Genomic DNA, 24,041 nt, shown 5'->3' with positions numbered 1-24,041 from the left:
CAACTGGAGAATATGAGTGAAATTTTCAAAGCAATCTAAGGCCATGTAGACACATTCCTATTTATTTTAATGCATTTAAACTGCTTTTTTGGAAATTCTGAAACTTTCTTTTTCATTAAGTTTTCTCCAGTTCTCCACATCTTTTCATTTCTGCCTTCCTCCTATGACTACAGGCTTCCCCATGGGTTCTAAACACGGGGGGGGGGGGGGGGGGGGGGGGGGGAAGGGAGGGGGGCTGCTCTTAATTACGACTAGAGGCTAGCCTGTGAAGCTGGTGGCTTGGACTAGTGACACTGGGATATAAGATCAAATGCTTCAGTCACACTGGAACAGAGAAGGTTATCTATGAACTAGAGCTAGTGGAGACAGAATGGACAGTCATAGTTCTGCTTCTCTGACCCAGCGTTTTGTGAAGGGAAGGTTATACCAGCGGTTCCTTATTGCCAGTTGTTCTCTCAAAAGCAAAAGAGAAGGCAAAACCAGAAAGAACTAACCCAAACCAGATAAGCAGCAAAAATGACGTAGGAGAAAAATGGAATTCCGTGTGGAACACCAACTCAAGTTACCTATGGTCATAAACTCAAATTTAAGGTGGCAAAGCAGAAAAAAATGCATTTTTTAGTTTAAGTTTTTGTCTCATAGGAACTAAAAATTACTTGAATGTTAGAGATGCCCATTTCAACTTCATCACAACCTAGCTCCCAGCTTTGGAAGGATTAAATCCCAGAATTAAAGCAAGCACTTGCTATACTAAACAAAATCCTCTCGAACCCAATTTTCACAGCTGGATTAAGTCTTCCTAAGATACAGCAAGACAATCAAGGTTAGCCAAAGTCTTTTACAAAGGAAGCCTTCCTAAAAAGCCTTTGCTTCATTATTAGGCCTAGTCTTACAAGGCTGAATTATATCTTTGTCCAAACTAAAATCACAGCCTAGAACAACTCTTGTACACGTAGGACAAACTTTTTAGCTCCTTATCTCTATCTTAGACAAACTCCAGGCAGCCAGGAAGCAGCTCCATTGCCTGTATTATTCTCTACAGTAAAGAGACTGCTAAGATTTCTTATACCATAGGTCAGCACTTACTCCAAGCTGTACCTAAGGTTATGACCTTGCCTTTAAACAGGAATTCACCACTGCTACTGCAGAGGATAAATAAAATGGAAGATGGGAGCTTTTTTTGCTGTAGTGTCACAAGCTGGCCACCTTCCAAACAGCTGGGTAGTTTTGCTAAAGCCTTACTAGCTGTATTCACAACTACTGCATTGGTGCATCAGCTATTTAACGGAGGTAATGGGAGAAAGTTCTAGGTAGTAACTTAATTTAGCGGTGACATTTATTTTCATAGTGAAACAAGGGGTTTTTTTGCTAAGAAAATGCTCACATGCTCCCTTCAACTCCTGCCAGTTTAATTACACCTCCAATAATTCAGTCAGCAGCTGCTTAATCTTCCTAGCTAAATTATTTAGTAGAAGAGTGAGAAAAAATACGAGTGAACATGTGAGGAGGGGAGCTCTAGGAATGCAGCCAGGGTTGGGCATGCAGAACATCTGGGAGAGGAAGTCCTGGAGTGATTTTCCATCAGAGCCTAATCCCACATCTCCAAACACACAAGATTTCCCTCTATCCTCCACCACCCATTTTTTTTCCTTCTTTTTAACTATTTTCTGAGCAAATCTTTTGGTCTTCCTTGCAGCTTCCCCACTAAACTGATTGTGTTTGTGTGAGCTGAAAGGACATATCAGACCCCAAATGCACTTTAAGGCAAGGCCTCAGAAGAAGGAAAGGTTTCTTTTCAGGAACTAGGAAAGAATGACGGTATCCTGAGCTTCAGTGGGGGTAAAGATAAAGGTTTCATACAGCTGCTAAAGATGAAAATGGAAAATCCTTAGAAGGAAGTATGGGAAGAAGCAACATCTAAAAATGGGTCAGAGAGGCGGAAGTAATGAAACAAAGCTCATAGCTTCACTGAGACAAAGGAATATAGAAAGCAAGAAGGAGAAGGGATTTGGGATTATATATGAAGTGGCAGAGAGAAAGTGAAATGGCATTTTTTTATGACATAATTAACTATCTTTCTTGAGGCTTTCTTTCAGCTGTTAAATTTTGCATATCTGCTTCCTGTATTGATCCACATTTCTGGTTATTAACTTGTGACAAGGTCATCCACTTGAAAAGAATTTCCAAATGAGGCAATGAAGTAATTAATTTCTCTGTTAGAGAACTTGTTTAGCCAATAACAGCTCCGAACATTTTAAGAAAATTTTCCCCTGCTTAGAAGAATATATGAAATATGTGTGAATAAGTAATAGGAAAATTCTTACCCTCCAGGAAAATGGCAAGCTAATTAAAGCATTTCTCATACACTGATACAATATTAAAAAATTAATTAATTACAAAATGTGGCTTTCTGGTAGTTTTATGAAAACCAGTGCCTAAATAATTGCAAGGTACTGCAGCCAAATACACTAAATGGCAAGTGAATCAATACAGTGCTGGTCATTATCTGATATAAAGTGGCACCCGATCCACAACTAACAATACATATTTTATTTATATGACCCTAAGAGATCAAGGCACTTATCTCTACTTTTCCTACAGAGTATTAAGGCTGAGCACTCTCCAGCTGTTTATTTCCCCTCCCCCTCTATTCCTATTCCCGTACTGCTGCTTTTGTGATAATCCTCCACTGTCTCGGGAGTTCCTCTGCAGCTAAAATAAGATATAAAGCCGTAATAGTCTCAGCATAATGAGTGATGCGTTACAGTTCTACTTCTATATGCTACCACTGTCTTTTTCAGCTTATCAGAAATAGGAAAATTTGGATACACATATTTTTGGGTGTTTCCTAGTTTTCCTCCATGAGTAAAAGTGAGGACCCCCCTTAGCATGAGCTCTGATTTGTTATGTGTTATAGTTACAGTGTTATATATGTTTGTTATAGTGTTATGTGTTGTTCCCACTCAAGCTGTGCAGACACAAAGCATTCTTTTGTAGGAGCTGAATTGCACAAAAGTACAATGTGCTTTTCTTTAAAGGAAAATATAAACTTGAAAGAAGAAATCTAAAAGGCTCCAAAAAAACGTTTAACAAAATGATCAGCTTAAATTATTGCCACAATGTCGGCATCCTGGAAGGAACAAGATGCTTTTGGCCTATGAAGATTACTAGTGAGGGAATTAAGAGAGTGAGATATACTAGTAATTCATAGGCAACTGCAAATAGAAATCTTCATGTACATTATGGCAGCATAACTCTCCTGACAAGGTACTGAGAGTCCTCCATTCTTATTGACTATCCTGAGGATTGAAAACTGAAAGTAATTTGCAGCTGGTTGTTCATCAGTTCTTGAGCTTCGGCTCAGTATGTTATTTTACTGGAAGAAGACCTAGGAAGAGAGCAGGAATTCTGCCAATCCAGGATTTCCTAAAATGGAGGAAGTCTGAGAATACAGCTTAACCTCTGCCCTGCATGAATTCTTTTATTCCTAGATCAGGAGTGGACTAATGCGGAATCCTTGCTATTTCAGGCCAGGAGCGAGTCAGCTGGAATTATGGAACCAAGCTCACCCCAATGTAAGCTGCTTAGATCAATAGTTTATACCACAGGTGAAATTATCCCCAAGGGCATATGCAGAAAACAAAAGAAGGGCATTAAAAAGGCTGGGCTTTATGAAATGTTAAGATAGTCTTTTAAGAAAGGTGTCCAGCAGCTAGTATTTCCTTAAAATTTTACATTGGGGAAAAAAAGTGATTGGGTTGTGAAATGATAAGGAATGCCAAGCTGTGCGTATTTTAGCAGTAGAGTTAAGCAGCACAGTGAAGTTTTAACATGACCAGATTATAATACCAATGTCTAAACATACAAGCACTGCAGCAAGAATTGTCTCACAGATGGTGTCTGGGAAAGCAGAGTACCAGAGAGTTCAGAGAAAATGGTAAGGTAGGAGTTCTTGCAGCAGGAATAAGACCAGAAGTTTCTGCCCAGCCTGCCAAACACTCCACATACCTTTGTCATATCCAGTTGATGGAAGAACTATGGTACACTTGAAATAGCTTAAATATAAAAATCTCAGCTCTACGTTCTCCCCAGTAAGGGCAAAAAGAATGGGTGAGAGACTTAAAACAAGGGACAAGGAGAGCTGCTTCCTGCTTCATTCTATCCTGATCTCAGCACAGATTCAAGAATCTTTACAACTTCTGTAATTCATGCCAGCTGTGGATGGTAGTGGTTTATGGGAGGAAAAGAGGAGCTGCAAGTTTCAGCTGCCTTTAGCTAGGAACTGCCTCTGCTCCCTCCTGGCTCCTCAGGACCTGAAAAGGTCAGACAGTCCATGCTTCCTTTGACCACTAGGTATGGCCAAATCTGATCCTTGATTTTTAGAAGCTACAGCAACTGGCACAGTCCAGAAAATACAGAGGCCGCGCAGAGGCACAAGTGTGCTGCAGTTGATTGCATACAATGAAACTGAGATGTGGTTCGTGCCATTTCCATGAGGCTTTGTAGTTGCTTGTAGCTTCCTAATAATCATTTGGAATGATTATCTTCCACAACTATTCCTCAGACACCTTCAGTACAGAGCTGCTGTTAGTGCTTCTGCACAGGCCTGTGATGTTGTGTTATATGGTTTACAGAGGTGGAAGAAACACTTTTCTGTAATGGGCACATCACAGCTAGAGGCATAGGTGTAAGGGGCTAAGTGTGATTATTTCTATATAATGAACCTCTCTAGCCTTTTAGAAGCTGAAGTGGGCCTCTGTAGTACCTGTGCCCAGTGGCCAACCTTTTTGAAAGGTTTTTGAAAACAGGCTTTTGCAAGCAGTCCATGTAAGGTGGACTTCTGGGTGCACCTGGCTTTTCTGTTGTTTAAGCTGGTGTCCGCATTCTAGTGACCTTAAGAGCATAGATGGTCCAGGAAAAAAAATATTCCTGACAAAGCTCCATGGGGATGTCATGAAATTAGCATTACCCTCATTTCAGAGATGGAAAGAGGCACTGAGAGATAGGGGCAATTTTCTCTGATTATTGCCATCGTACCTACTAAGGACCATGGCTTACGGTAACCACTTAAGGGAAGATGCTCAGCCGTGAAATGTTAATGTCTGTGACTTCAACAAAGTAACTGCAGATTTTACTGTTGAAATAGGGGCCTGGTAGCGCACATTTTTCTTAAGGCTTTTTCTGATGCTTTTACTATTAATAAGAACTACCTCTGCCCATGATTAATACTGACTGCAAACGTGTAGGAGGAAATCTGTCGGGACATGAATATAGTATGCACAAAGAGTGGCCTGCATGACAATGCTGTTTAAATCTCTAAATTCAGCAAGGAACTTTCATCTTTTTATTTTTTAGCTACATAGGCCAGGCTTTTTATGAAAACTCAGTGAAACATATTTATCACCAGTCATCATTTTTCCATTTTAGGTTTATCTTTGGAAAGAAAAGAATCTTGATGAAAGTCTCAGATACTCCTTCATATTTCTCAGACCCAAATGTGGCTATAATATCTGTCAAAGATGCATATGGAGATGGGGGTCTTTTTTTTTTCCTCTTTAAAGTGTCTTTGTTCCTGACACAGACAATATTCTAGAAAATTAACAAAGCTAATGTCTATGCTCTTGGGAAGATATAGTCATTGCAATCAGGGCCATTATAACATCAGTAATCACAGAATTAAATTACTTTTGATCAAGACCAGCCATTCTCAGTTGGTTCTCTGTTGTATCTGATAAACAGTGATACCATCTAAGTGACAGATTCAGGGATCCCAGCATCTGTCGAGTCAGCAGGATTAGAAAGATATCTGGTGGCTTGAAAGTAAAGTACGTCTCCTTGATCAGAAGGAATAAGACAAAAAATGATAGCAAATTCACTTCCTTCATATTTTTCAGCATTAAGTGTCTCAGAGGAAAAACATTTCAATTTTCCTTGAAAAGTGATCTAAACTAAGTCTTTGCACATCAGTACTGATATTTTTGCTGCTGAATGATCTCTGGTTCTTATATATGTTTTTCATAAACAATTTAACTGATTTTTTATTTTTTTCTCTTAGATAGAATATAGCAGGTAGAGAAGGACTTTATTTCTGGACAAAAGAATCTAATCAGCGGAGGAGAAAGTCCTACTTCTGGGACTACACTTATTTTTAGATTCACACGTTACAGAAAAAAAATCCTGAGGACAGATTCTGCCATTGTCAGTCAGCTGAGTCATACTTCTCTTTTACAAATAATCCCACTGATCAGAATGAGTCTTCTCATAGGTTAAAACTCTATCCTGTAGAACAGAAGTGATTGACTCTGGTTCTTGGAAACTTCCCTCAAAAATCAGGCTGTTTTTTCTCCCTTTCTCAAATGAAAGGTGAAAACAGGAGGAATCATTTAGTAATAAATCAGATTTTCAGCTGATCCACAGTGCTCTGGGTAAAGAATGGACCTTATGGACCTATGCCCTAACAAATGTTCCAATAAACAGCAGTTTACTTAATCAAGAGAACAACCTAGCTAGAATAATGGCCACTGCTGGTGATAATTCTTATTACAATAAGTTTCAGTGCCTGCCTTTGCTACTGACTGAGGGGGCAACTTTGAGGGAGTCACTTGCTTTTTCTGCACCTCGGTTTGCCACCTGTCAATATGAATAACACTATTTAATGCTGCCAATATAAATCACTAACATCAAGGTGATGTATGATGCCAGAGTGGTATTTGCTCTGCCATCTATTTTCACAGTGCCACATGCATGGTTACTTTGCAGTTATTCACTCAATGAACAACACAGGTACCTCTCTTCCAGTAACTCTTGTTCTTATTACACAAACAGCAACAGGATGCCTCTTACTTCTACATACTTGCCAATAACTGTACCTTCTTAGTCTTCAGATTTAAGTTCCTCATTTTCTTTCTTCCATTCCTTTTTCAGTGTCTTTTTGGTAATCTCTTCAGGGCAGCACAAAAACACCTGAGAAGGATTGATTCGGGGCTAAAGCAAATCAGCATTCTCTCCAACTCCTAAAAGATTACATTCTTCATCCACAAATTACATTATAGGACTATGGTAGAGCTGGACTCACAGGCTCAAGTGGTGTATTGTGATGGGAGCTGATGACTAATAGACAGGTTTAATTCCGACTTGCTTGATTTCAATAAAAAACCCTTCCATGATTTTAAGTGACTCTGTTTACAGCACCACAGTATGATGCTATATTGCCTGCATCTCTTTCTTACTCAGAATTGCAATTTCCCTTAAAAGAAATCCCATTGGAAGCAATGGCTTCTTGAAGACTAAGGTATAGTTTATCCTGTTTCAGAGTGATAGAATTAAGATATTTTTAATTGGGACAAATCCTCCTGTTTTTCCTCAGAAAACCTTAGATGCTTTGCCTGATCTGATTATGACTGAGCAGGGACAGTCATAAAATGAATGAGTAGGGACTTGAGAATGCAATACATTTAGAATGAACATTTCCTACAGAACTGGTCCATTTTGAGTCTTAAGCTACTCAGTATAGCCCCTTTAAAATCACTATTCTTTGTATTTAATATTAATCCCAGATTACAAAATAACAAAATCCATCTTTCCAACAGCCTGCTCGAAATGCTTAGTTCTAGTGGAAATATTTCCCATAATATGCTGTAGAACTACATTATAATGGAAAACTGAGCTGTAAGCCATATTGCTAGACAAGCCGATGAGCCTGTGTGATGTGGCTGGGAATAGAAACCGCATTAGCATACCTCGGGAATGGATGTAAAAGTTATGTCAGTCATGTAAGTGGGGCCTGACTCTCCTTCCTACAGCACGACACACACTGCATTTAATGTGCCTCATTCCTCTTCAGCCTCCTGAGCTAGTTCCTGCCTTTAGGATACATAAAGGATTATTCAAACTTATATCCAAGACATGACAGACAGAGTATTTCTATATGCTTGTACAGTGAGAAGAACAACTAAAAAGCACAATCATTTTGAGAAACATGTTGTATAGAGAAGAGTCTGTGCCGTTTTAAGAAATAAACAGAAACAGTCAAATGTTTGTGTATTTGGATGAACAGAATATGCAAAGTATATCTCAAGTTTTCAAAATCACATGGTTGGTTTAAAAGGTATAATAGTTAACTAAATAATAATACAGGGTTGTTTAGTTGCTGCTTTATTAAAAACAAAACCAAAAAACCTAAGATTTCACATGATCCAGGAGTGGGGCTTTAGAAAAATCTCTTACAATGTTTGATAAGCGTGCAATTCCATGAAAGCTTTTGTTTTGGGTCTTCACACCCAGCTATAAAGTCAATCTCATTAGTATCCAACAGAATTTTTGCAGCTACACGCCAATCTGTTCTGCATTAGAAAAAAAACAAAACAAAACAAAAAACCAAAAAACCTACCATACTTGCATACATCCAGAAGTCCCTGGTTTCAGTACTTGTCATCAAATACAATAATGCATTAGACCAAATTCTTCACTGACTTCAACAGAATTTTCAAGGTATATACATAGACTAGACCAAACTAGATTTATTCCTGCTGCATAGCCCACTTCTTTCTCATCTCTTTCACTGATTTTCCTCCTTTTGGCTCCAAATCTTAAAGTATTTGGCAAGTTAGAACGTAGGCAAATTATCTGGAAACCTAACTTTTATTTACTGAGTCTCATTCACCATATTAATTATACAATGCCTGCAGCCACAGGAGGTGAAAGGATTGTTGTCAGTATTCTGTTTATTTAAATACTACTTAAAAAAATAAGTTCTAAAGATACAGGCACCTCCATCACACTTGTGCTTCAAAAACATTTTAAAGCTTTGAAGGAGCACAGAACCTTCTATTCCATTCTGAGGAACTACTTGTTTAAACATACTGTTTTACTGTTCCTTCCACTTTATGTCTGTTTTTTGCAAAATGGTCCTCATGCCAGTACAAATTCAAGACCATTATACCTTGAAATTCACTGGAATACTATCAGACCTGCTATTTGCATGATTATGGTTGCATAAATAAAGCAAAGTAACAGAATTCACAAAGCTACTTATAGTTGAAGTGGAAAAAGAGCTCCGCTGCCTTGTTAGGGAAAACTGATAGGTACCACTGCAATTTCAAATAATTCATCCAGTAATGAGCAGAACGACATAAATATATACAGAAGCCAGTACATTAGTTCTCAGTATAGATATAATTTATTTCAGTCAGAACTATGTACTACAGTTGATTAGTTTGTGTCCCCTAACAACTATTGTATTTTCCTTTGTACTTAGCAAATTTAGTTTATTTGCAGATCTTTCACTTACATGGATGCAAATTTCTTAAATCTGACTTTGACTGTTTTATACCTTAGTTATGACTCTTCAGCTTTTGTTTTCCACTTACCAGAAAACAACACTCCTCTGCCACCTAGTGCTTTAAAGAAGTATACTTTATATCTACCACCAGCTCTTACTGACATAATGTGTTCAACAGAACAGGTAAGTGTTGTTCAAAAGCCTTTTATTAAAATTTGCTTAATGGGATATATCCTCTATGGATATCATAATCCATCACTGCCAGAGACAGCCTATATCTGTGTAAATCTGAGTATGACACAAAATTGTTTAGCAACTTTCATTGTTATATTTTAGGACATTACATTCTGCTTGAGTTTTTCTTATATTTAAAAGAAAATATTTTTTACATAGACTCCTTACAGAAAATAACGTAATCATATAAAACATTTATTTAATCATGAAAATTTCAGAAGAAAAAGGAATCTGTCTTTTGACAACTATTGACAGGTTCCCATAGTATCAAAACAGAAATCCCTGAGGCACACAATTTCTTATTCATTTTTAAATAGGTTCTGGAGTACAGCATTTGCAGCATCCTGCTTGTTTTTTACTAGTTTCAATTTACTTTGTTGCAAAAAATGTATGTAGATATATAGACATTACTGCAATTTGTGTTTGTTTCAAAATATCGCATGGAGACTTTCATCTGCAAATGTAAATGCTATAAATTTTGCGTCATAAATTTAACATGAATTGGATTCAGAAAAAATACCAGCAAGGTTAGAATATCCTAATTTTGATAAAAAATAATCTGGCAAAAGATTCTATTAAATATAAAGATTTATCTCAACTAACAGACTATGCCACATGTTTTAGAGGCATTCTGGATTAAAAAGTGTGTTGTGTTGTCACCGTTAATAAATTAAGCTATGAAAATGAGCTTTCCTTTACTCCTCTTTTGAAGGAAAAGTCATTCATCTAAACGAACTGTGATGACTCTCACTGAAGATCATTTCTTCCCTGGAAAATTAATTGGTATTCTATCAGTTCTACATAAGAATCAAGTATTTCTCAGTTGTTTCTACTTTTTCTTTTAAAGACCACGAATACCAGACATTTTAATGACTTTTTCCCACAATACACAAAACCCACTATGAAACATTAGTAAGTTACCTGTCCTGTCCGAGTTACACAAATGCAATACTAACAAAAGCAGTAAGGCTGTGCAGTGAATTACCACCAAACTATGACCTTGCAAGTACCTTAAAAACACCTAGTGGTGACACAGCCTAACTCACTAATGTTTCATAAGAACACTATTGTAAAGTGCCCTCATTGCTATATTGACACTGTAACTCAATAAAGTAACTCACTATACTGCCAATTGTACTTATTACTCCATTAGCAGAAACCACTTGTCCTCTCTCATATTTAGAGATAAATATTTATACTTTCTAAAAATACCTGTGTCTAAGAAATTAAACCATGAGTCTCTCAATATTCTAAGCCAATTTTACTTATTTCTCTCCATAACCATTGTCAAAAACAGTAATATAAAAATCAGCAAAAATGATCTAACAGAGTTCTGTAGAATTGGACCTATAACAAGTGGACGAAAAGAAGAGTAAAGAAAATTCCCTCTCCCTAAAATACATACACACCTTTCCTTCAAGGCAACATAACAGTCTTATTGCTTGGTTCATCTCATCTCCGGAAATGTTAGTCTCATCCCATCCAGCTTTGGCAAATGTAAACCTTCCAGTCTGTATCCTGCTTGTCAACTTTTATTGGCTTCATTTCTGAATAAGAAGTGAAAAACAGACAGGGACTGGGATAAATCCTGTTTAGAAACATAGAAAAGGACTCATGTTGTTTGCTTAGATACTGCCAATTGAATAACATCAACCCTTATCAATATTCATTATTCCCTTACACTACAGAGGAAATGCAAGGTCCCCACTAACATCTATTCCTAGTTTCCTACCAGTTATATTTCAGAACATGGAATCCAGAACGAGGAAAGCAAAAGTGAAGAGTTACAGCACATACACTATCTCATTCCTTAAACTGGCATAATGTGAAATTGGCTGAGTCATATACAAACGAAGGATATTCCAAAAATCATGGTCAGCCTGCTCTTTTATATTCCTACTGCCTGTGTTGCCACATTTCTGTCCCTAATGTGCACCAAGCTACTCGAAGCTACTAAATAGAAACCTAGCTGCACAAAACCAGGGAGTAGTTTTGTGGTGATAAAGCTCTCCAAACCAGGACATCACAGGGTTGGATACAACACAAGTGCCAAGGAAACCGTAAGGGAAACACAGCCAGAGTTTGGAATAGACTTGCATTTTTCATCAGCAACTAGCTTTTAGACTGGCTGAGCTGTACTATTTGTATATTTAAATCCCATGCTAAAATGTAAACTACTCTTAATCTTAAATGCAATAGTGCTACTCATACAGCTAAAACAGGAAGTGAAATCCACAGCTAGTAGCTCTAACTCCATCTCCAAAGAACAACAATGGACAATAGAGGGAAGAGCAGCCCTCTCTGCAGAGGACACACAACGAAGGAAGGTATACTGCTCTTTTTGCTTTTCCAAGCACACACTGACCATCCAGACTACTTAACTGGAATGGCTGTAAAGAATCAGCTTTGACCCTTTTGACCCTAGCATTTACGAATTTCCAGTCATTACATTTCAAATCATTCTTTCACTGAAAAGCCACAGTCCACTTTGAAAAAAAAGTCTATTCATTCCCCTTTAAGGTAAAAATCTGGTTTTATATACAGACAACAAACAGAAATGCTTAACATACAGTCCGGTACAAAGAAACATCAGAGGGAAGAGCAGGCAATGTGGCAACCACTGTTTTGCTCAAAACCAGGAATATCACCAAATATCCCAAACAGCAGCATTGTGGAGAGATCCAGGCGATGGAAATTACCAGGTAACTGTTGTGGAAATTACCAGATAACTGTGTCTTTTCTTGTAAACATACTTTGTATCTAATCAACATTGTTTTTAATTAACATTTTTTTTTAGAGCAGCAGCCAGAAAGAGAAAACAGATCTCCCTATGAATCTTTATACAATTTATTTTATATACGCAAATGTTTTATCTCTGTTAAAAAACATTATTTACAAAAACAGCATACAACATTAACATATATCTTATTCTGTGTACAGTAAGCAAACATCCAAACTCCAGGTAGACCCTGATTTCTCTTTAATTGTGACTGCTATGTATCACTGAGAGGCATTCAGCACTGCATGCTATGGAAACAATACATGACTGCAATCCAACATGAAATGAAATGTGTTTCAGGCAGACTTCCCAAAAGTTGATAGGTTCATATCAGCGTTAAGTGAATACAACAAGGAAAACAGTCTTTAAAAGCACCATCTCTCTTGCTGTAGCAACTGTTTTTGTTTATATTAGTCCTATAACATCAATTTTGAATAAACCAGGATGGACGCTTCCTGGCTCTTTCAATGATCCGCTTGCCTTCATCTTTTTCTGTGGGCTGTTCTCCATCATAAAGGACTACAGTTTCTACAGTAGGAGCATTAAATGGTCCTCCTTCCTTTTTATGTATTTCAAGCCGTATCTGTCGAGTTTCTGCTTTGACCTTTGCATAACAATAGCCACAGAGGACATGCTTCTGTTTCAAGTGTCCACATTCAGGGCAAACATCTATGTTTCTCTAAAAAGGAAAGGGGAAAATAGGACATTTTGAAATGTGGAAGAAAAAGAAACAACAGGGAAAGATCACAAACTACTAGTACATGTGAATGAAATATGAAAATTCAACTGCCTTTTCAAAATGTATTGTTCTACCCAAAGACTTTTTTCTGCAATGAACTGCTATGTGAAATGTTTACTATTGTAAGTAGCCTATGAAGTCAATACCTAAATTATTATCCTTACGGATGTCTGGAAGACTGAAGACCTATAAACTCATTTAGATGTATAGAAAGCATAGACCTTTTGCATTCATACTAGCTGCTTAGCTAAACTTCACGTTTTGCTGGCTTTCATCAAAGCTATCACCTTTTACTTAACCACAGCCTATTGTTGCATGTTTTAGTTGTATCTGTTACAATATGTTCTGAGAATTACAATGTCTTCTAAATTTACTTATCAACAAATTCCAGAAAGGTGTTTCAGTCAGTAATGACCATTAGCATGAATGAGTCTCTAAAATAAGTGAAATTAAAAAGTACTGGAATAAATCTTACTCTAGCATGCTTACTTATCATTAATAAAATTGCTCACAGTAAATAGGACGGCAAACCAATGTAAATTTGATAATTACCTTTACTTTTATAAGCTTACTAGGATTTCTTCGCCTGCAGCGGTTCACTTCAATGGTGCGTCTTTTCTTTGGGGCAGCCATCCACAAAATGCTATCTAAGAAGCTGCGCACCTCATTACTTTGACGAGTGTCTTCTACTGGCTCAGGAAGAAAAGCTGGAGCTTGGACAGCTAGTGCTGGCCCTGAAGAAAGGGAGAAAAGTTACGTTACACCCAACCTCCATTTTTTGCCGGTAACCGATCAGATATAATGCACATCGTATTTACGCCTGCAGATAAGGAGATAAGAGCGGCCAGCGGTGCCCCCGCTTTCCCACAGCCCCCGCAGCAGCGCGCTCTCCCGCTCTCGCCCCAACAATCAGCCGTTTAACAAAAAAAAGGGCCCCACGGCCCCAACGCCGCCCTCCCCCGGGCGGCGGGAGGGCGGTACCCACCCCAGGGCAGGCTCTGAGGCCCGGAGAAGCCTGGCAGGAGCCCGCGCTCCAGTCGCCCCCAGCATCGCTGCAGCAGAGCGCGAAGGCGCGGCAGCGGAGAGGAGAAAACCACCAACACCGCCATGTCCCCACACAGCTCCACCGACGCCTGGGAAGAGGAAGGTCCCTCCCCGGCCGCTAAGCCTACTGGGAAACCGAGTGCCCTGAGCCATTCAGGGCATAATAGGGAGGGAGCCTGGAACTTCAAGTCCCAGCATTCCTAGCAGCGGGAGAGCAGGGCGGGGAGCGGAAAGGGCGCTAACTCCCAGCATGCCGCAGAGGGCGCATCTTCTCCAATCGCGCCCTCCGCAGGGCAGGCGCACGGCGCCGCTTCCCATCATGCCCTGCTCTCCCTCCGCCCTTCGCCAATCAGAGCCTTAGCCGCGCCCCCCTCATGCAGGAAGGGGCGGCGCGGGGCGGCGCGGGGCGGCTCGGCGCGGCTGGGCTGACCGCGCTTGCGCAGGGGGAGCTGCTGAAGGGAGCGCAGGGGCTTGTTCCAAGATGGCGGAGCGCGGTTACAGCTTCTCCCTCACGACGTTCAGGTGCGGCGGGGAGGGCGCTGCGGGCCCTGGCCCTCGGCCGGCCGCCGGGCGAGCGGCAAGGTGGCGCACGGCCTCTGCGGAGCGGCCGGCCGGCGCCGGGCGGGACGGAGCGGGGACTTTGCAGAGTCATCGCGCCGCCGGCGGGCCCGCAGAGCCGGGCCGGAGAGGCGGGTGTGGGGTGAGGGAGGCCTGCGGGTTTCGCCCTCACTTCAAGAACCTGCGTGGGCGCGGGGCTCCCGAGCGGCTGGGGAAGAAGCTTTTGTTGCTGACCCCGGCCGCCTTTCGCAGCCTTTCCCGTTGCTGTGAGGCGGAACCAGTGCGGAGCCGGCTGGAGGCCGTCTGGGCTTGGGTCCCCGCACTGGCCGTGCCTTATAGTGAGAGCGTGGTGAAACGATCTGATAAACTTGGGAGTGTGAAGCGTTTTTAGCATGATATGCTTAGTCTTCTTCTCTCTCCCTTTCCCCCACTGTAGGCCTGGGCAGTAGCTGCTTTCTTCCCTGTAGCTACCCAGAGGCTTCTGACCTAATTGGAAGTGCATGATGATAGCCGAGCTTGATAGTTGATACCTTGAGAACTTGCTTTAGAAATAACTTTGCAGATGTAGGAATGAGAAGAAACCTTCAGAAGATTTTTAAACAGTCTGTTTCTTCTCCAGCTGCACTTTGCAGGCAATATTCTTCTTGCATTTTGTGTCATGAACAGTGTTAGTGTTGCGGGATGATTGTACGCACACAGTAAAGAAGCTATTGGACTGGGGCTTATTGAAGTGCTGCTCTAATCCATGCACTTCAAAAAAATCCAAAGAAAAAGAAATTATTTTGCATTGTTCTTCAGTAAAGCTCTTAAACTCTCCAGGATTATACCATGAATGTGCAAAAAGAGAAACTGGAAGCAAGAATTTCTGTGCTGCTTTTGGTAAAGTGCCCACTTGGAGGAGGGTAGTACTGCTTAGTTGCAAAATAGCTCATTAAAGTCTTGTTGCAATGAAGCCAATGAAGCAGTTTTCAGTCTAACACCAGAAGAATCTTTGCAGTGGATGGATATAGTCAAACATACGCGCTGTACTCAAGTGGGTTAAATTCTTTGCTAGCTTTTTGGAATTTGTTTCCTAACCGAATTACAAGGTTTTTTTGTATTTTACAGAAGCACTGCATGCCCTTAACCTTAAAAGCTATTTAATTTTATACTTGTATAGGAAAAAAATACAAGTAGTTGTGCTTTCCCTCTTTCACCTTTTCCTTATGTTATCATTTATTTTTGTATGTCTTACTTTTAAAACATTCTCCTAATGTTCTGTATATTTTAGTTGCTGGCACAGGAAACTGTGTCCTGGTTTGTTGGTATTCTGTAATGGAGAAGTTAGAATTCTTAGTTTGTTATGTATGCTTACTTAATATATGAAAACCAGCAATAATTATTGCTTGCTTTGTTCTTTACCTCCTCTAAATACAGAGGTGCATCATCTTCTATTTTACTTCTTTATCTGCTAAAACCGGAGTGCCTGAAATGTAGCCCAGAGAGTAGATCCCACTTCTCAAAATCATTTGTCCTACGTGTGACTCACTCCCTGCTGTCCTCTTCCCTGGGGATTGAGATTGGACCCCAGTCTGGATAAGTTATTTTGACAGCCTGCCATCAGTTTTGATGACTCTGCATTCATTACCAGCACGATATGGATTATTTAAATAAAATGCAGGGGTACCTGGAGAGTGGAACCTGCTCTCTATTGTATCATGACCTGATGTGTGCTCATCAGTCAAGAAGAACAGTTGTGTTTTGCTCGTACCTTTCAAGATTGAACATGACTGTCTTGAAACCTTTTTGCAAACCACATGTGAAATACTGTTTAAGTACATAAATTTCAGAGCTTTTTGTTATGTTTGCCAGAAATTCATGACCTGCTCTGAAGATCACTGAGTGGAAAGCTTGTTTAAAGTGTTAGGAGATGGAGAAGGGACTTGTCCTCCTTCAACCTGCATCCCAATCCCTGCTCCCTATCTGAGGTGCATTAGCTTTCATCAGGCATATAGGCAAGTTAGCATCAGATTATTTCAGTAAAGACTTGAGTATATTAGAATTATTTTATGGCTTACTTTTATGTTTCTCTTTTTAGTCCTTCTGGAAAACTTGTTCAGATTGAATACGCTTTGGCTGCAGTTGCTGCAGGAGCTCCATCAGTTGGAATTAAAGGTATATTCAGAATTACTTTAGTGAAAGATTCACGAGTCTGAGTATCAGTTGAGAGAATTAAAATAGTTTGAGCTACTTACTGGGTATTTCTTCACCCTGTCTTCTATTCCATATTTTGTTCTTTTTCAGTGGATTTTCACATGTTTTAGTGTGTTTAATATTGTCTTTTTTTCTGCAACTCAGTAATTTTTAGGAAGGGAGCATAGATCTTTCCATAGGGTAATTTTGGAAACACACAACTGGTAGAACTAATATCTTTAATTTTGAATCTTCCTGTTCCTTAAGTAAATGTGGCTCCAGCTTTGTGTCCATATATACAGAAATTGCATATAAAGATATTTCAACTGAGCAGTTATTAATATAGGCTTCAGAATCTTTAAAATGGCATTATAAGAGCAGTGCATTTATTTAAAATGAGAGGTGATATGCTAGGTGAAATCATCAAAGGATCACTGTTTAATATCATTGTAAACCTGAAGGTCCTTTTAGAAAAGGGAGAAACAAAATTCTTTATATTCTGGCAAACCTGTTCTGTGTTTCAGCTGCTTTTGATAATTTTATTTTAATATGGAAAAAATCTTGTTCTTTTCCAGCTGCAAATGGAGTGGTGTTGGCAACTGAGAAGAAGCAGAAATCCATTCTTTACGATGAAAGGAGCGTCCACAAAGTAGAACCAATTACCAAACATATAGGTTTAGTGTATAGTGGTATGGGTCCAGATTACAGGTATTAACAAGGTTTGCTTTGTCATCATTTAGACGTTTTCATTCAATAAGTGTGAAGAAGCTGATAAATATGGCAATTGGTTCTTTTTAAATATATGGCATAATAATATGTTGTTATGATGTATATACTGTCAGTATATTAAATTCATGTTCTCTTTTAAGTTTTTCTTGATGTACTCAAAGCCTTAGCAAATATGTTGTATCTAAAAAATGAATAGCAAATGAACAGCAATGTGCTTAGTTTCAGTTTGTCTAAGTGCTTCAGAGATTATTGAATTGATAAGGATATCTCAATAAAATGTTTTCTTAAGTCACTGTTATGCCAAATATGTAATTTCTTACCATAGCATTTGTTGCAATGAATTTTCAGTACTAATTGTAACAACTTACTGGATTTTTTTTTTTTAAACAATAATTTTTGTCTTTGTTTTTAGGGTTCTTGTGCACAGAGCTCGGAAGCTGGCCCAGCAATATTACTTGGTTTATCATGAGCCCATTCCAACAGCTCAGCTAGTACAGAGAATTGCTTCTGTGATGCAGGAATATACGCAATCTGGGTATGCAGTTTTCAGAAGTTTGAAGGTGCTTAGAAAGATTGTGTTGCTTAAACATAAGGTACAACTACTACCCAGGCAGTTAGTATTAACCTTTCTTAGAGAGAATGCCTATGGAAAGTGGGCCAGTGGGAGGACCACTACCTGGCAGTGGGTGAAACACAATATTTCGGCGGGGGGAGTACTGGAGAAGCCAGCATACTTTTGTTTTTGTACTGTTGGTTCAGTAGTCATTCCTGTTCACAGCTGTGGGCTTTTGGGAGGCCTTTGGGGAAGATTAACACATCCAAAATAATTCAGTCAGTTTTGGTGTTTGCTGAATAAATTTTGGAACTGTTTTGATGTCAAGCTTTTTGTTTGTTTGTTTTGCCTCTAGTGGCGTTCGTCCATTTGGTGTATCGCTGCTAATATGTGGTTGGAATGAAGGGCGGCCCTATTTATTTCAGTCAGATCCATCTGTAAGTATTCTGTGTTTGAAAATTCTACTGTGTTTATAAAACACCTAAAACTTTATACACGCCCATGAAAGACTTCCTGATGAAGCGCTAGAACAAAAGATCCCTTGACCTTACTTAAGTCAGAATGATCCAGTTTCAGTGGGTGCTGGGAGCAAGCCTGGATGTTTGACTGCTGTGCCAAGGAAGTGTAGCAAGTGGGTGGCAACTGCTAATTCTGTACCTGCATGTTTCTGGACTTCTTTTGAGGGGCGGCAATTGTTGCTGAGAGAGATCACCACCCTTTTCATCCCTTTCCACCTACTTGGTAATAAATAACAGGAAGAGTCTAGCATTATGCAGCAGGTGCCAGGATAGGCATTTGATTGCTTGTGCTGCTCAAATAGTGTTCCCTAAGCTGGGTGGAAATCAGGCCATAATCAGTTGCATTATGAAATGCAGTGCACCTACTTTAGTATGTAATGATCACAGTGATTAATCTGAGTGAGTTTGTTGAAGTAGTATTGCACATTTAATAAAATCTATCTTCTGATTCCTGTATTAGTTATAACACTTTTCATCAAATAAAGAATTAGTTGCTGTAATGATTCTTGGTAAACTTCAGAAATTTTTATTACTACCAGATGTTGATATGTAAAAAGCTGAATGAAAATGCCTTCTGAAAGGCATCCTGTTGGATGCATAGAACTATTGATAGTCTTCACCTCAGAATAAGACAGATGGCTAAATAGCCTATTAATAGCTAAAATAATTAGCTGATTTGTAACAGAAAGAGGGAAAAATACATGGAGTGTTTTCCAGGCTTCAAGAAAGAACCAACGGTATTTATTCTTGAAGGTAAAAATATGATATCTGTTTAAGGAATCCCAAATTAGAAACATGCTAATGACTTACCGAATTCATCTTTCAGAGTAGTAGGAGGGTGAAAACAGTGGAGTCGTACAAATGTTTTGTGCATTTTCACAGTATATGTTCACATATCTAATCAGTCTGTGACTCAAAATAGTTCATATGTTCTCAGGATATTCAGTATTTTCATGATTACTCATGTACTTTTTACAAAGGTAGTGTTCGAACAAGTTACACAGAACAATTCAATATATTGTTGCTTTTACAGGGAGCTTACTTTGCATGGAAAGCAACAGCAATGGGAAAAAATTATGTCAATGGGAAGACATTCCTTGAGAAAAGGTAACATGTTTAATACATGTCTGAATCAATAATTCTTTTGTTCAGGTTCCATATACAACAAACAGCCAGACAAAAATGAGTACTTCTAAATTATCAGAACAAAGTTTTAAAATAAGGAAGCTGGAAGCATTAAGTGTTAACATGTGCATAGCAAATTTGCTTTGCTTAAAGGAAACTAACTTTTGTATTCATGGAGTGTTATCTCAGTGCAGTACACAGTGTATTCAGCATATAGATATTTGCAGGTATTTTGTTCTACACAATGTTGGTAGGAAAAGTAGTGAAATACTTGAAAGTATAATATTTACAAATGATATTTTTGAATATCATGTAGCAATGCTTACCAATGATATTTGTAGGAAAAATAGAATTTTAGCACTGCTTGCATTTTGAGACTTTAAGATTATTATGGTTTGGAAAGATTTATGTTTGTTAGGCTAAAACATGTGATCTTCTGTTTACAGATACAATGAAGATTTGGAACTTGAAGATGCCATTCACACAGCTATTTTAACACTAAAGGTTAGCAAAATATTTAAATACATCTCTTACTGTCATTAATATGACGGAAGAGATCATTAATACGGTTCACTGAGCCCTATTTTCTTTAATAGGAAAGCTTTGAAGGCCAGATGACAGAAGACAACATTGAAGTTGGCATCTGTAATGAAGCTGGTTTTAGAAGGCTCACTCCAACTGAGGTTAAAGACTACTTGGCTGCAATAGCCTAGTAGAAATCAAGCAAGACTGTGTGAGTTCACACAGATCTTTTTAATTTTGGCTACTTAAATGTTTTTGTTTGCAGTTTTTGCATACTTATTTCTACCTGGTTTGTCTGACAGATTTTTTAAATATCATGGGTGCAAATGGAAAAGTCCTAATATTGTATTACATGGAATCTTACTACAAGTAGTTCTTTCCCTTGATACATGGAATCTTTGTACACAAAATACTGTACAAAATGTAAAGTTATAATGAAAGCTTACAAAGGCTAAAGAATAAAATTTGAAGGACACTGTTTTGGGGGAAGATGTCTGTGTCTCTTTTTAATCATAGCTTGTTTATCTACATAAAGTTGAGATTTCAGTATGTTTGTTGAGGAAACAGAATTTTCCTCATACGGATCAGCCATAGTGAACTGATATTAGACATTCTGTTAAAGCATTTTTAAATTTTGAATGGACAAGATAGTTTTTTTTTCTATTGCAATTTTGTTTAAATATTGTTTAAGTAGCTTCCAAAAATGGGTTACTCTGTAAAAGATCAGGTACTCTCACAAAGAGGCAGAACAGAGTCATCCATGTGGAATATAAACTGTGATTTACTTCAGCTCTGCTTTTGAAGCTCTAGAGCTGGGGTCTTAGACTTTGTGTCTGCAAGATATGTGTTTTCTATTACTTGAGTGATTTTCATTGGCCTGGGAATGTTTTTGTTTGTTTTTTCCCCAGCCTGAAATACTGTTAGTAATAATGGAAGCAACATAAATTCCTACTGGCTGAAAACCAAATGCGTTTATCTGCATTGGTAAAAGTCAAGAGGATGTACAAAGCAAAATGAGTGTATTTAATGCAATGATTTTATTCCTTGAATTATACTATTTTCCAAATTTGAAAGATAACTTGAAAAGTGCAGTAATGTAAGGAGCACTTGGTGTACACATCACAATTTCTACAGGTGCAGAACTAGATCCTTGAATAAAATTGTGTGTGTATGTATAGGTATATTTTTTTGTGTATTTAATGTCTTCAAGGTTATGTAGAAACATAAAACTTACTACAAAAGAAACTGAAGAACGAGGATAAATATATATACTTCTCATTAGCAGAAATAATCTGGTCTGAAGCTATTTAAGTTATTGTTTGCAGATTTTTGATGTATTTTTGAAGCAGTCTGATTGTCTAAATGTTGATAATGAAATGGAAATGGAGTAATAGGCAGATCACTTTGCTTGTATGTAAGGATGAGCAGGTATAGTAGCAGCCTGGCAGATTAAATGATAGCCAGTCATAACCAATAAAGAAAATACAGAGTATGAGTTAGTCTGCAGAAAATGACATATAAACTTAATTGATCTGTTCTTTCCTAAGTCTGTCTGCTGATGTTGTTTTATGTTATCATTAGGCAAATAAGAATTTCCGAAGCATGACATGAATGGAGTTTTATTTCATAATGCCAGAAATAAAAGCTATGTCCAGATGGTTCCTTAAGACTCACTCCAGATCACTTTTCAGTTTTTACTCTGAGAAACAATCTTTGCTCTGATTCTTCTTGTAGTGAGAATGAATGACTAGGAACTGAAACTGGAGGCTTTAGATTGTTTTATCTTTCATCCAGAATTTCAAAATCATTCAGAAAAGCAGGATGCAGCTTAAATATTTCTACATATTTAGTAAAATTTTATGATCTATGAATATTAAAAAGTCTTGTAAATGGAAAAATGCAGAGAGCTACTCTACCAAACAGTTAGCAAGAACTGCAATAGCTTACCTGCCTCCTGCACTAAAAATAGTTGATTAGCTAAGAACATCCTATGAAATGGAATTGAAGACGAAGTACTTTCAGATAAATCATGCTGCCTCATTCCCAAGATGGTAACAGTGGGGCAAGCAAGCACGTTTTAAAGGATTTTGGGGAAAAAAAAAAAAAAAGATTAATTGAACACCTTCCATCTCTCTAGAATTTTAGCCATTTTTAGCCATTTTATAGCTGGTGTAGAGAAGTGAAAAACTGTCAGATTTGACTCTGATTTAATGATTTAAACATAACTGTTCTGTGTGTTGTACTGGGACTACTGTGTTCCGAGAAGAAAGTGTGTTCTTTCAAATACTTGATTATTGGTAGAAATGTTGAGGGCTCTTCTTGCCCACTTCTCCCCACCCCGTTAGAGTGAGAACAAACAAACGCTACCACACATGGCATATTTTTGCTAAGCTGTAGACTTCAGGAATGTTGCTGGTTTTACTTCCCATTATTAAGTACCAATATCATAAAGGGGTAGCAGTATGAAGCTAGTGTGCTAGTCAGCTATTCTGAATGTCCTTTTGTACCTGATTACCTCATTCTGTGTTTTTAGGAATGTAAATGGTTTGAATTATTAAAAGTAGTATGTGGTTTGATTATCATCACATGATGGCATCTTTTTCTCTTGAGAACAAATAGAAGTATGCCCTGAAAAAGAGCAGAACACGGTCACCAGACTCCCATGGTGCCACATATTAGCATGTAGTCTGCTTTTATAGCAAAAAAACCTTCAAAATGAACAGTGTGTAACTTAAGTCTTGTTTCTTCAGGTTTTTCTCCCTGAGCTATGAACTCAGAGGCCCAGTCATTTCGATGTCAATATCCAAATTGTTCTATTCGTAATGTGAATAGAGGAAGTCTATACCATAGTCTAACACAGTTTCAGTGGTATTCATTTTGATGAGGCACTAAGTTGGTAATTGAGAGAGAGAATTATTTAATTCCAAATAAAGTCCAAGAGTCCTCTGATATATTTAAGCCCTACAGAGAATTAAAGTTCATAGGACTTAGTGTAACTTGGAAAGAATATGCTTACTATTTTGAATTCAGGCTTTACTTAGACTATCAGATTATTTTGGGGGTGGGTAGGGGTATAAACCTTGATAGAATATATTATGCTGTTTTAGTAGGGAGTGTGGTGTGTTTTGGGGTTTTTTTTTTTTTTTTGACTGTTTAATCTTACATTGAAGAAAATCATTGCTGTTCTCAGACAACTGCACTTCTAAAATAGCAACTAAATTTCATTTAGAATTAAAGGCAACCTCTCTAATTCAGTTAAAAGGCAGGAAACTACTGTACAGCTTTTCCCATTCTAGGTCTCTGAAATTTAAGAAAATGTCACTTCAGTTTGGAGGTTTATTTCTCAAAGAGTAAAAACATTTCAGGTGTGAAAGAGGTGCAGTTCAGTAGCAGAATGCAGGTGGTGGTGCTTATTTTCAAAAAGTGCAATTAATCTAAGGGTTTTTTTTATAGTCGATACTAGCTTTGTGTATGTAAAACTTGCCTAATTCACTAGACAAAACAAAGCTATTGCCTAAAGTTTGGGACAAGCAGGAATGAGGCTGACAAACATTGTTCATTTGTGAAAAAGCAAACTACAAGCTGGAGCTATAAGCTGACACAAAATGATTAGATTAATGAATCTTGTTTCTAGTGCAGTAATCTGAAAGAAGAAAGCTGAATACTTTAAGTAGGTATTGTTGCTTCATTTTCATGTGTCTTGAAAGATGATGTGCTCCTAGGAACACAGGATAGCAGGATATCCATGAGAACGCAGAATTTGCTTGGGTTTTATTTTACTGCTAGGA

At 38.3% G+C, this 24,041-nt stretch overlaps 2 protein-coding genes across 2 annotated transcripts; one reads left to right on the top strand and one right to left on the bottom strand.

Moving 5' to 3' along the window:
• Positions 1-12,028: 12,028 nt before the first annotated feature.
• Positions 12,029-14,213, bottom strand: MRPL32 (mitochondrial ribosomal protein L32). Its single transcript, XM_026121445.2, has 3 exons — positions 14,018-14,213; positions 13,585-13,766; positions 12,029-12,972 (listed from the first exon to the last, which is right to left on the bottom strand). The coding sequence occupies exons 1-3, from the start codon at positions 14,139-14,141 to the stop codon at positions 12,718-12,720; spliced, it is 561 nt and encodes a 186-aa protein (XP_025977230.1). The 5' UTR covers positions 14,142-14,213; the 3' UTR covers positions 12,029-12,717.
• Positions 14,214-14,440: 227 nt separating this feature from the next.
• Positions 14,441-20,731, top strand: PSMA2 (proteasome 20S subunit alpha 2). The gene is made up of 8 exons (XM_026121419.2): positions 14,441-14,598; positions 16,712-16,788; positions 17,382-17,514; positions 17,948-18,070; positions 18,444-18,525; positions 19,640-19,713; positions 20,178-20,235; positions 20,328-20,731. Exons 1-8 carry the CDS (start codon positions 14,558-14,560, stop codon positions 20,442-20,444), a joined length of 705 nt encoding a protein of 234 aa, XP_025977204.1. The 5' UTR covers positions 14,441-14,557; the 3' UTR covers positions 20,445-20,731.
• Positions 20,732-24,041: the final 3,310 nt, after the last annotated feature.

The sequence above is a fragment of the Dromaius novaehollandiae genome, chromosome 2 (genome assembly GCF_036370855.1).
Source record: "Dromaius novaehollandiae isolate bDroNov1 chromosome 2, bDroNov1.hap1, whole genome shotgun sequence".
Taxonomy (NCBI): Eukaryota; Metazoa; Chordata; class Aves; order Casuariiformes; family Dromaiidae; genus Dromaius; species Dromaius novaehollandiae.
Note: the sequence above shows the minus strand (reverse complement) of the source record. Positions and strands in the feature narration are given on the sequence as shown.

Coding starts and splice junctions, on each gene's coding strand:
- MRPL32 (XM_026121445.2), bottom strand. CDS start 14,141: ATGGCGGTGTTGGTGGTTTTCTCCTCTCCGCTGCCGCGCCTTCGCGCT. Junction 13,767..14,017: donor GCCTCAGAGCCTGCCCTGGG/GTGGGTACCGCC, acceptor CCCTTTCTTCAG/GGCCAGCACTAGCTGTCCAA. Junction 12,973..13,584: donor GTAAGCTTATAAAAGTAAAG/GTAATTATCAAA, acceptor TTTCCTTTTTAG/AGAAACATAGATGTTTGCCC.
- PSMA2 (XM_026121419.2), top strand. CDS start 14,558: ATGGCGGAGCGCGGTTACAGCTTCTCCCTCACGACGTTCAG. Junction 19,714..20,177: donor AAGACATTCCTTGAGAAAAG/GTAACATGTTTA, acceptor TTCTGTTTACAG/ATACAATGAAGATTTGGAAC. Junction 20,236..20,327: donor CAGCTATTTTAACACTAAAG/GTTAGCAAAATA, acceptor TTTCTTTAATAG/GAAAGCTTTGAAGGCCAGAT.